Genomic DNA, 13,587 nt, shown 5'->3' on the forward strand with positions numbered 1-13,587 from the left:
ACACTAGAAAAAAAAATTATTACGCAGTTAATGTGTACATCCTTATTAAATGACCCTTACCCTTTAGTATCATGTCCGCTAACTATAAAGAGGATGTCTGCTTTGTAAACCCACAATGGGAGCTTGCACATTCATGTATATATGATTTACAAATTAAGTTCACAAAATTTGCATGAATACACTTGTGTTATTCACAGTGCACATGTATATATTGTGCATGTATTCCGAAATATTTATCCAAATGCCCCAAGTGCAACTAACCCTAATGAAAATATTTACAGGAATATACTCACAGTTGTCAGTGCATGTACTAATGAATTTATTAATACATGTATTTAATTTCACCCCTTAATTGAAAATTGTATGTATTTCTGTTATGCTTTTATGTGCAACAGATTCTGATGGAGAGGGAGGTATGACAGAACTTATTCTCATTTATAAGGGTGTATCTCTGCACACCCATCCATTTTAGCTAACAGTCATATTATGAAACTCTAAAGCCTGTAGTGAGTTTTGGTAAATCTTTAGATTTTTCATTTTCGAATTTTGATTGGGTGGATTAAGTATTGGTGGAAATAAAGTATTGGTGGATAAAGTATTATCATAAAACACATGCTGAAAAATTCATTATGAAATACATCAGTGGTTCATGAAGCCTACGATCAATACAGCAAAAAAAAATCAGGTACATGTACCTAACCTTTTATAAGTATTTTTCTATTCAAAATAAAACACAAAAAACTATTTTTCAAACATAAAATGTGACAACAAATGTCAGGATACTTCACCATTTAGCTTTCTGGTATAAAATGACTAAGAGTCCAAGATAATTGTCTGAAGGACATTTATTACATGAAATAAGCAATAGAGAATCAATGTAAAAATTAAAATATACAATTTTAAATATACTTTTGTGAGATTTGAATATTCCATTGATATAAAATTCACATTATTAAGCCTTATATACCAATGTTTGAGACAGGCTTTAGATTTTCTTGTGTTCTCTTCATTATGTTTCATGATTTGTGTGTTCAATTTTCTGTACTATAGATTTAAGTCTTCAAAGCTACTTTATTTGAAGAGGGATATCCTCTCAGTTTTGACTCCAAGATTGCCTGAAGATTTGTTTGTCACTAAATACAAATTGTAAAATAAAGATTATACCAGGAAAATGCTATTCAAGCAATGTTCCAGTAGGATCAATTAAACATTTTTTTGCATAGAAATCTGCTACTAATAAGCTAATACCTTTTCCTTTCAGATATTTTTCTGTTTATGTTTACTTGTGTGATTTTATTTTCCCTGTTAGATTTAGTATCTATGATAATGCTTTGAACCTATTGAGATGGATTGTTTCTATTGATTTATTTACTTTCATCTGTTATGATTATGGATATCAACCATTGTAGTTGATAAAAAGAAGACATCCAATAGACTAAATTATGTTTGTGTATGTTTCTTATCACATAAAAATTTATTTTAGTAAATATTTTGAAAAATAAGTAAAGGTAACTTTATTGTCAATATATATATATATATTTCATTTCAATTGTTTATGAATAATTTCTTTAAGTATTTTTGTTGATATTGTTGAAATTTGCTTTCTTGACTTGAGTCTTTACCTGTAAAGCAGGAAGAAATAGAAGATAACTAGTTCTTTTTTTTTCAATGGAATTACAATACACAGTCATTTTGTATTGGCCAATTTTACTTACCTTTCCTTTATGTATTCATCTTATTTAAAAGTATTATGAGATCTTTTCACCTGTTTATGTGTTATGCACATGTATATCATTTTGCCTGCAACTTTTATTAACATTACCTCTTTATTCTTTCTTTTCTACCTGTGATATTCTATTATTCTTTCTCTTTTGTTTTATCTATTACAAACTGCACTTTTCATTGAATAGAGGTAGAACCACCATGATTACATGAACACTCTCTTTATTGTTGCACTTCATTCCCCAAATCACTTGTTTTCTCAAGGAAGATTGTATTCAGTGAAGAAATTGTTTTTGATCAGTGCTCATGAAATTTTTAACAAACATTGGTCTTGGGATAAAGACGTGCAAGACCCATTTTCCAAATGTATCAGAACCTGCATTGCCATGGGATGTGGGAATCAATCTCCTTCAAAGATATAATTTTTCATAGGGTCCTATAAGTCCACCACACCCCTGCTTATTTGATATTTTTTGTTACTGTTAAATAATCTATGTTACATTCTATGTGAGCACCAGCTTTACTAGCAAATTTCTGTATGCTGCAGAATCATGACTGGAAAATCCCCCTTCCCACTATCTATGAGAATTCAATGAGGGCCTTAAAGTACACTTTAAAAATGATAACAATGATAACAATTTTTTTATATAATTTGCATGTTTTGTGTCACTAATATCTTGCTAAGATAATTTGTGCCTTTATATTTTGCTTTCTTGGCACTTTAACATGATATGAGTAATAGTGATTTTATTGCACAGTACTAAATTTGCTGTTGAATTAATCATCAGGTAACAAACTACGGAAAGCATTGGTAGAAGAGCTCAATATTATGGAGACTTTTGAAATTATTTGATTTCCAGTAATCTACCACTTAAATTCTATATTGATGAATAATTAGAAAATTAGAGCATCATGATATAATTTAAAATGAGAGTATTGTGTAACTATCAGGATTTCTGCCAGGTTACTAAACTACATCTCATAGAAAAAAGGGAAACTGTGGACATATATGTCCATGTAGAGCCAAAATGAACTTAAAATTAATTTCTGTTTCTTTGTGGGCAAAATAATCTGTAATTAATATCAATGGTAATTCTTAGCTTTTACATGTCAGAATAAGAAGGAAGAAGTAGCAGCAGCTCAAGAGTACAAGTATGGTATCTTTATTTTGGCAAATCATCAAAAACTGTGTGTCACTATTCCAATTCATAACTAGATGAATGTGTGTACCCTAATACATTTATGATGTGAAGGATATGAAATATAGATTCTTTTGATAGGGTGCCCCGTCAAATTAGAATATCTGCCTATTTTTGTCCTATTATAAAACCCCTTCTCAAGAATAGAATGGGCTGAAAATGTCAGGATATAATCCTTTTCTGTAGCTTTGTAACAGCCAATTACTAAATTTGTAAAGTCTGTATACAAAGGGTTGTTATAACTAAAAATAGAAACATTATCAAGAGAGGGTGCCAGATGTCAAATTTGAATTCCAATGGCTGAAAAACATCCAATGACTACAACACTTGTAATATCAAAATGTTAGATGAAAGTTGATTTGATTCAAGTTACTGACCCTTTATCTAAGCTTTAGACAGGCTTCAAACTAAGACTAATCTGTACCAAAGTCTGCTTGAATGGATGACAAAAGTCCCATTTACATGTATCCTTGTTGCATTACAAGTTACCTGTGACCTTTAATAATATTCTGCAATGCAGTCATGGAACTTTGCCAAATGTCAGAGCAATAGCATGCCATGAATGGCTTCCTTTTTTTTTTGTTCTTGAAGCTAAAAAAATTGGGAACGTGGGTTAGACTTATAAGGTTCCTATAAAGGTGTGCACATCCCCAGATAGTGGTTCCATGTAAACTTGTATATAGGTAAAATATCAGGATACTTCATGTGGTAATAACATGGTGTGGAGAATCATGCTGTAAATTTTGAAGATCAAATTTACTTCATATTCAGACAAAAAAATCATTAAGATTATTGTATATCAAATCTTAATATTTGTTATGGTGAGTTTTTATACTCAAATTCTATTTAATATATATATCCAGTTTGTAGATGTTTAGTCCAATGGAATACGAATTCTGCATTGCAGATTCTACTATTTTAAATTCAATTTAATTCAATCCAATCTTAGACCTTGATGGTGGACGTCAGGAGAGTGCCAAACACAGATCTCGGACAAGTAAGGACAATGGTGAAAGTGGACTTACAGCAGATGGTGCTTTACCCCCACAGGTCGCTGCTAGGTCAGTAATACTAATCATTCAAGATTTATAGAATTTAGGTAATAAAGATCTATTAAAATTTAAAGGTAATCCGTCTCATCCATTAAAGACTACACCTATGCATTATACCACACTTTGCTTGTGAAGAAAACACAATACAATTTTAGTAGAACCTTTAATGCCGTTTTAATCATGGACCTACAAAGAGATGGACAATTAACGTAAGCCTGTGTTTGATGCAATGATATTTATTGTCACCTGATTATATGCATTTAAATGAGAACGTGTGTTTTGACAATAGTGAATACCAACTTGTATCTACTATCATTTACAAAGTAAAAGTTTCCTGGGGAACTTTTCATGAAAAGACTTATCAGACGTTTTATTCAACAAGTTCCATTTTATTAGACAGTCACCAAGGTTACAGTGCTTCTCAACCAATCAAAATCAGGGAAAGATGTCAGATCTGACAACCTGTCGGACAAAAATATTAATGAAACGGTCCCCTGGTCTTGGTGATTGTTGGCTGATATCCTGTTTCAGAATTTGCTTTTCAATCAAAATGCTTCAGATTTTGAGCAGCAAAATTGAGAAACTGATGGTTTTCGTGTTATAAAATGTGGTATAATTCAATCCGCAAACTTCCACACACACATGATGACCTCATTTACATTGAGAGCTGCACATTCTTTACACACTAATGTTGTGTATTTTTGGAATATTATTATTGGAAGGAATCTTGAAAAAAAAATGAGACCATAGATGATAAACAATCAGTCACAATGATATAGCCTCTATCTTGAAATATGTATACCTTTTTTCCAAATAAAACACACAGAACTAAGATTACTACTTGTAAACTAGAACTGCAGTGATTTATTATATTCTAAATATGCACAGTTTATGCAATAGAAATGTCAAATCATAGACTGATTCTTCAATCCATGGCCTAATTGACAGTGACCATTATACAATCAAAGTTGGCTAATATGAAGAGAAATTCAATATTAATCTGAGGACAATGAGTCACATGTGAGTGAATTCACTAAATAACTGATAAATGTCCATTTCTTGATAGGTCCATGTTCATATAAAAGCTCAAACCTTCCTTTATTTGGAAGTTATCCACATGGAATATTTTACAACATATTTCTACAAGGTTCAAGGTTGATGATTCTCATTTTGAGTTCTGAGCAGATAGAATCTCCATTTGTGACAATAATCACTCCTGATTTACTTGCCATGCTTGATAGGAGCTCATCAGTTAAAATTTGAAGAGCTCCTGCTTGTTATTGCTATGTTTAAGAAACTGCTGCCATTTTTTTTTGCGATATGACTTTTTTGCCGAGATATAGTCATCCAGATGAAGATATTGAAGGCAGAAATGGGTGATTTTTCATGACTTGAGAAATTGTCCAGACATCTATCTCTTGATTGTGGTGATTTTTTTACCTGATTGCTAAGAAAGCATGAATGCTTGTAGGCAAGCAACCAGAAGACCGACGGCTTAAGGTCCTCTTCGAAGGACCTGGTAATGAGGATTAATGCCTTACCAAAGGGCACTAGCGCACCAAGTGGGAATCGAACCCGGGTCACCGGAATACGAATCCTCCGCTCTACCGACTGAGCTATCGCGCCTCTTGTCTGGCATGATAAAAAAGCCTGTCTAATGAATCACGTTTAACTAGATCTTTGTGTTTGTTGGTTTGCAGACTTTTTTAGCCTGGTAGTTGAACTGTGTTACCTTTATTCTTGGTAAAAAGAGTTCTTATTACCTTTTATTTCTTAGTCATTTCATGATACCAAATATTTCTACATCATCAAATTTCATGAAGAAGTTATTGGTGATTATAACTTAGTTTTCATTTGACTCTTATGTTCCCATTTCTCTTATGTTTGCCATTTAAATTTATTTTTTTAAAGGGGAATGAATCCTTTTCAAAATCTGCAAATTTCATATGAATATCTTGTGGTTGCATATGAAGAATGAAGGATTCTGTTTCGGTTGGACCAAAATGCATAGTCTCTTTGTCACTTAAACATGACATTGATGCTGAACAAGTTACAAATCTAGATCTTTTTGTAATTATAGTCGAAGGATGGCCCGTCCCAGCAGTGCAAGACCTGCCCCTCCAAAGCTCAAGAAACAAGATTCTACTGAAGATACTTCAAGGTGAGATATTATAATAATAATAATGCTAGAGTTCTTAATTTGCATAACACCTACCGTTCTGTATGCATGGGGAAAGCGAGAAATGTGGTTAGAATTGTAAATTTAAAAATCAGACATCAAATAATTATTCATAACATCAAAAAATATTAAACATGGATTGAACCTACATGTAACTAAGTTAAACATTCTGAAAGAGGTGGGTTTTTAACTGTACTTTGAATTTCTCAAGCTGGGTAATATTTCGTAAAGTCGGTGGTAGAGAATTCCATTGTGCTGGTGCAGCTTTTTGGAAAGCCCGATCCCCATATGATTTGGTCTTGACAGTAATTTCAGAGAGAAGATTTTGTGAGCCAGAATGGAGATTTCGCTTGGGTTTATGAATTTGGACAAGTTCTTGAAGATAGCAGGGGCAATACCATGAATACATTTGAATGTTAATATGAGAAGTTTATATTTCATCCTTGATTGAATGGGAAGCCAATGAAGGTCAGATAAGATAGGGGTTGTGTTCAAACTTTCCTTTTTGAGTTATAAGTTGCAGCAGAATTTTGGAAATGTTGTAATTTATCAAGAAGTGATTCCTGTATTCCGAATAGTAAACTATTATTATTATCTAAGTGACTTAAGATGAAGGTATGTACTAACTTTTCTGTTTTCCTATCAAGATATTTTCTCATTTTCCCAATTATTCATGGTTGCATTTCAAATCAGACATTTGTTTATATGTCTGTGAGAGAAGAAAAACTTGTTATTTCAAAATATGTATATGATTGTACATATTTCTATCACCCAAACTGCATATACTGACTGCAGTTGACATATTTGTCTTTGTTCTTTTCAGTATATCCAAATTGTATATATTTAAAGAAATGAACTTAATTTTGATAGTGATAATGGGGCACTACTTTCCTCATATTGATTTATTAGTATTTTTTAATTAATGACAGGTTTATATTATCAGTAATTATATGTAATAAAAATTATCAAGATATCTATAACTTCTGTATTTTTGCTCTTTTGTCATTCTTCTCTTTGTACAGGATCGGAAGTGGTAAGCAGGTATCTAATGTGATTGTTGATAATGGTCATAATTCAGATGATGAAGATGACATATTTGTAGTAGAGGATACTCAGCAATCTATGGAAGATGAGCCAAGGGTAAGATATTTTATTCATGATTGAAATCTACATCTGTTTTACACCACAAAAATCCATCTTATTGACAGAAAGCTAACTGGTCAGAGAGGGAGAGAGAAAAAACTTTTAAGATACTTAATGGAATCTCCCCCCCCCCATTGCTCAAATATGCAAGCTTTCTGATTAAAAAGACAGTCAATGTATTAGATGGTTTGGATTATGCTTTGTTGCTGTATTATTATTATTTTTTTCATGACTAGCTGAACTGTCTTATATTGCATTGATAAAGTATATACAGCATTGTTGATTTTTATTCATGATTGATAATCTAAATTCTGGTCTAAGGTTCTGTTTTTAAGTTGAACTATTCAACTATGAATAGCCAATTGTGGCACATCTCTATCAGTACTGGTTCAATCTATCAATTCACTGTACACTAAAATCAAAACTTTCTCGGAAATTTTCTTCATAATTTTAGTATCAAGAAACAAAAAAGCAAAGATAATGAATATACAATGTAAGCAAAATATTGATGTTTTCAGCTTCTTATGATTTTTGCACAGAGTTAGACCATGGTCTAAATTAAACCAAAATAAGGGTCCTTGTGTGATAACAAATGTGATATGATTTTGTTGCAGCCCCAAGCAAGTGAGTCTATGGAAGATGATGGTGAACATGGAGGCCTTGTTAAGAAGATCTTAGAAACCAAGAAAGAGCTTGAAGGATCACAAAATAAGGAAGATGTAAGTTACTATGTTCTTCTTTAATCAGTTTATTAAAAGCATGGGAATTCATATATTAATGTTATTTTAAACAAGGTGAAGCATGCAAACGTGAAGTTCAAATTATCTTAAACTTTAAATCTCACATCTTGCCATTTAAATGTCTTTATTTGGAAATATAATTTGAAAACAAGCAAGTAATTTGATATTACCATCTTTAATATGTAGGTTGTGATTGAGAATGTTTAACATCCTCTTTAGATGATATATCATTTTTGTTGTAGCTTTTAATGAACATTTTATCTGTTATGTAATTGCGTATGGACAGAATTAGTTTTCAGTCAAAGTTTGTGACAGCATTACATCTTGTTGTTATGATTGCGATAGTGAAACTGATGTATCTACATGTATGTGTTTTGTTTTGATCACAGGATAAGCCTGTGGTGTTGGATCCTGCCAGACGTAAAGAACGTGAGCTAGTCCAGCGTGAAGTAGAGAAGCTCCGCAGTGCTATACAGACCTTGACCCGAAGTGCCAATCCTCTAGGAAAGATCATGGACTATCTCCAGGAAGATGTAGATAGCATGCAGAAGGAACTGGAGATGTGGCAGAGAGAGAATAAAGAACATGGTCTAGCAATCAAACGTGAACAGGGGTAAGAACCTTGCTATCATGTTTATAGGGAGTTTGGTAACCGAAGGTTCAAATGCTGTTATCACAGCCACAGTACACTCTTCCATTATGTTAACATACATGTTCCCAATGTTCACATTGTGTCAGTATTTTTATGTGAAATTACATTTAACAACGAAATAGTCAATATGAATTTCCAAAGAAATTTCAGGTGATTGATATCAGTCATTTTTGTTGATTATTATTCTGCTGCAAGAGCACTGCATGGTCTAGGAGATGTGTCATGCAAACTAACTTGCCCAACTGATCACTGCTAGTAAGTGCACTACTGTAAAATTTTCTCAGATAGAATAGCACCCATAATTTATGTGTGCACTATTATAGTAGAAACCTGGAAAATACTTAATTGCCCCATACATTTTCTTTGTTAATTTCTATAACTTCTGTATGTATTTATGGATATATTCTTTAACAGGATTACAGACAATGAGTTAGAACCTCTTCAAGCCCAGCTAGCCCAGCTTGACCAAGCAATAGATGACCAAGTAGACACCATTGCTGCAGTCAAAGCAAATATCCTGAGGAATGAGGAAAAGATAGGAAAGATGGTTAATAGTATAGCATTTACAAGATGAGTCATTTCAGTCATACCAACTTCTCAATCAAGCATATTTAATTTTATCATTTTGAATATAAGATTTAATCTACAATTCATCTTAATATACTTCAAGTTATTGTTCCTTAATTTGACCACTTATCACCTGACCATGGATGAAGTTTTTTTTTTCCATTGGGTTGACTAAGTTATTTTTCATTCATACTGAATCATCCCATGGCCCTTGATTGATACAATCACAATCATTTGCATGTAAGCTAGTGGTCAAGAATAAAGTTCATGTAAAGCTACTTCCATATAATAATAAAGTCAAATGATACAGCTAGGTATGGTAACCACATTCACTTCAATTTCTGGAGATGCTAGTAGCTACTAGCAAACTCCAGAAATGGCACTTTAATGTCATATCAAGTGTTAGCTGAAGAAAGAGTCCATAGCATTTTTACAACCATTTTGAAATCAAGCAAACTTTTTTTCTCATCTTAATGCATTCAGTCTGCATATAACTCAATTGAGTTAATGTTAAAATACAGTATTCAGAGAATTTTGCTGAAACATCCCACCACGAATCCCAATTGTGTCATGATTGATGGCCATCTATGATACTGCAGATCTTTACCCTGGAGTTTGACAGGATAGAATAAGCCAAGTACTCTCATTGTGATTGTCATTGGAGATTATCAAAATCACTGAATATCATTTCAAATGCCATTGAGAAGCATAAAGTGCTATGTTATTGTAAAATATATATGTTATTGTCTGGTGTAATATATTTCTCACATGAATAGTTTTTTATATGTATATTTCTTAAGAATATATTAATGGATCTTACCACAATGAATATTTAAGTGCACTAAAGTCTGCCAGGTTTTGTCTCCATTAATATAGGTGATTTTGTCAGCTTTGTTTACATGATTTGAAAAAAAGAAGTTTCCTTGTCAAATTTAGCATCATGATCAGCTGCTTTGCATGACAACAATTCTGTTAGTACAATGTACAGTGCATGTAAGAACTATTTTCAAAAGCATCTCGTATAACTAATATGGTGAAGTTTACAAACAAAATATAATTATCTTTAAGATCTTGTAAAATTCACTTTCGAGTGTAATTTGCATTCTTAGACCATTTCAAAAATAGGGGAATAAAAAGAATTTGCTTTTTTCATTTCTTATCGGAATACATTTGTGTGTGTGTGTGATTATTTAAATGTAATGATTGTTTACAGAATATTTGTTATTGTATTACAGAATAATAACAAGACATACTATCGTAGTTTTTTGCTTGATAATCAAACTGGCCTTCTACATATGTTTGTAATGAAGGAAGATTTTATCAAGGATTTCTTTCCTATTTTCTTCTGTAAAACAATTGCTCAAAATTGAAAAAATACTGATGGTCGTGTTAATGGACTTAAAATGGTACAATTGCAATGAAATAATAGAATGGCTTAACATAAAAGGTATCCGGTTTTAGTTTCTCAACAGAGTAGGCAAACAAGATTTTTGTTAGTTAAAATGTAAAACAGATTATGAATAGATGTATAAGTAATTGTCATTGTCACAAAAATCTATTGTGAATTATCATTCAAACTGGTCAATGTGTTAATATTGGGTCATTGATGCACCTAGGAGTACATATATATTATAGTACTGTTGGTGGTCACATGGTTAAGTCAAAGGTCATTTTAGGTCATACATTAGTTTACCTTGGAAAACTTTCTGAATTTTATTCGCTGATTACATTATAGTTGAGGGGACTATGAATTTTCAGAAGTAGGCAAGACACAGTGTAGCTAATGTTTGGTTTTGAAAGAGAATTTTACAATATGACTGACATCACATTTATTACCGTCCTTGATAAATGCCTGGGTTCTAAAAAATTAATTTGAAAAACAATACAAATAATATAGAGTGAGCATTGCATGTTGAAACCGATAATCAATATTTTCTTGGGTCTGTTGCGTAAAAGAAAAACTCTGGCAAACTTTTTGCCCAGAGTTTTTAATGTGTAAGTTTCAATGGCATAATTTTGTTTGCCAGAGTTTTTTTTTAATGGCGAAAGTTTTATGCTACTTCACAATTCATGTAAGTTGTAAGGTATACTCTTTGTATTGAATTTCACTCCTTGAATATTTAAAACATTCATGAAGCATAGTACATGCAATGATAAGCTTAATATTAGCATGTTGGTACGATTCATTATACTTGTACAAAGTCAGTTGTAGTACTCATTAACCTCTGTTCAGCCAACCATATTAAAAGCTTGTGATTATATGGGAATGATCACACTATTTACGTTTTATATGAGCTTTATCACCTTGAGGGTTATGTAGTGTGATGTTGAGATTACATGTATATTTCACATCTCCTGGTTTCATTCATTGTAATCACTTTTAGATCCTTTCACTGTATGAGATTGTGCAGTCAAGTGTGATTTGTCATTAAAAGTTGTCACATCTACTTTTATTTAATTGTAAAGGAATTTGGTTGTCGTTGATCCATAGGTTTCCCTGTATGCTAATGTATGAAGCATGTTTGACTGAAACACAACTCTTTGGTATCACTTTTTTATGATTAAGGTTGAAACATTCCACTCTCCCTCCATATGGGATTTATGTTCACATGTCTGTTGATTGATATACATAAAAATTATGTTAGAGCTTATTTATAACATGATGAAGTTATTCCCAGGTAATGCTACAAAAGTAGAAAAGTTCCTACAAAAAGTTCCTACTTCTGTATGCTAGAACTTGTAATTGTGAAATTTATTATCAATATTTAAGTGGATTTTGTTGTAGAAACTGGATTACTATTATTATTTACATGGATTAAATGCTAATCTCTTCAATATTACTACAAGAAGAAAGTTGAATAATGTGCTACCTAGCAGTGACTTCAGAATGTTCTGATCAGGCAAAGCGTGGGAGGCCAGGGCGACCCATTGTGTGTAAACAATGGTTTGAACCCTGCCCCGCCCGGACCATGCCCATCTCTTGTCTGAGCTGAAGGTTCCAGCTGCTACCTTGGAATAATTGCTGACATCGCACGATGTACTTCCTGATGGGTTATTAAGATTTCATATTCGGCAGAAACTCACAAACTGGTTTATTTACTAAGTGATACAAATGAAAGCAGTCAAACTCAAAATAAGTTTCTTTAAATGTATCTTTATTGAACTGTAATATCTGAAGAAAAACTTATTTTCTCTGTGTATATACTGTGAATACTTTCAAAACTGTAGATATATTATAGCTGATAATAAAGTGAATTGTGTCTTGTGTGAATATAGCTATTTTGATTTTTGCTTCATATCAAGTTTCCTTGTGTGTATTTTGATCATTTAAGAATTGAGAACTAAATTAATGAAATATACCAATCTAATAAGTAATTTACAAAACAGAAAAATATATATTTATAAAAGTTCCACCAAAGTGCTTTCACTTGTTTTTTCTGGAGTCCAAGAAAGGACATGTCTCTTTGAGGCATGTAAATCTTCTACAAACTTTTATACTTTTTTAGCATTAGGGGCATGCTTAGAGAATCTAAAGCTGCAAAAAAGTAAAAGGATATAACAACCATAGATGTTATTGTAACAAAGAAAGTACTCTCTCTGTGTATAAAGAAAGTGATATAATTGTCATTAATTTTATACAATTGTTTTAAGCTTTTAATATTAGTTATGTAGTGTTGAGTGAGAGTAGAAAAATGGGAGATTCGTTGAGGAATAAGCCTTGTTGCATTTGAAGGAGTGTATGCTTTCTACTCCTTGTGCGATGTTATTTAATTTATTTTTCTCAGCACTCTGTCTCTCTCATTACAAATACTAAATCATTCCTATCGTTTCCTCCCCCATATTATTTTCATATTTGGTCTGACATTGCCTTTGTCATGATGTTTTACTTTACATTCTGCATTTTATATCTTTTAAACCACATTTATATGTTTCATGCATCGCCTTTGTATTTTGTGCTCGAAGTTACAGCCATTTGGCTGCCACAGGTGCAATACTGATTTAAAAGGAATTCTACCCACCCCCAAAAAAAGTTTGAACAAAAGGAGAGATATCAAACTGTCATAATACTGCAAATTTCATATTAAAAAAAGGGTTGTTCTTTAAGACAGTTTATTTTTTAGATAACTGTTGTGTGCAAAAATGCAGTCATATGCAAATGAGTCATCAATCTTTTATTGGGAAACCCTTTAATTGCAACTAAGGGAACAATAACATCACCCACTCACTATTTTTTTCAAATTTTGAAGAAATAGTGAGTGGGTGATGTCATTGTTCCCTTAGTTGCATGCCAACCAGGATGAACATATTACTAATTTTGTTGTCTCATTTTTAC

At 32.2% G+C, this 13,587-nt stretch overlaps 1 protein-coding gene across 11 annotated transcripts in view; it reads left to right on the forward strand.

Moving 5' to 3' along the window:
• Nucleotides 1-12,529, forward strand: part of LOC129256931 (TRAF3-interacting protein 1-like) — a 35,598-nt gene extending 23,069 nt beyond the window's left edge. For 6 of the 11 annotated variants that reach the window (XM_064097434.1, XM_054895150.2, XM_054895151.2 and 3 more), the window contains 7 exons: nt 396-413; nt 3,871-3,982; nt 6,054-6,134; nt 7,175-7,292; nt 7,910-8,014; nt 8,425-8,648; nt 9,102-12,529. In XM_064097434.1, the coding sequence (XP_063953504.1) occupies nt 396-413; nt 3,871-3,982; nt 6,054-6,134; nt 7,175-7,292; nt 7,910-8,014; nt 8,425-8,648; nt 9,102-9,261 (818 nt within the window). In that variant the 3' untranslated portion in view covers nt 9,262-12,529. The remainder of the gene's footprint in view (nt 1-395; nt 414-3,870; nt 3,983-6,053; nt 6,135-7,174; nt 7,293-7,909; nt 8,015-8,424; nt 8,649-9,101) is intronic. The other 5 variants (XM_064097437.1, XM_054895155.2, XM_054895156.2 and 2 more) reach the window with 1 other exon arrangement.
• Nucleotides 12,530-13,587: the final 1,058 nt, after the last annotated feature.

This window comes from Lytechinus pictus, chromosome 3 (assembly GCF_037042905.1).
Source record: "Lytechinus pictus isolate F3 Inbred chromosome 3, Lp3.0, whole genome shotgun sequence".
Classification (NCBI taxonomy): Eukaryota; Metazoa; Echinodermata; class Echinoidea; order Temnopleuroida; family Toxopneustidae; genus Lytechinus; species Lytechinus pictus.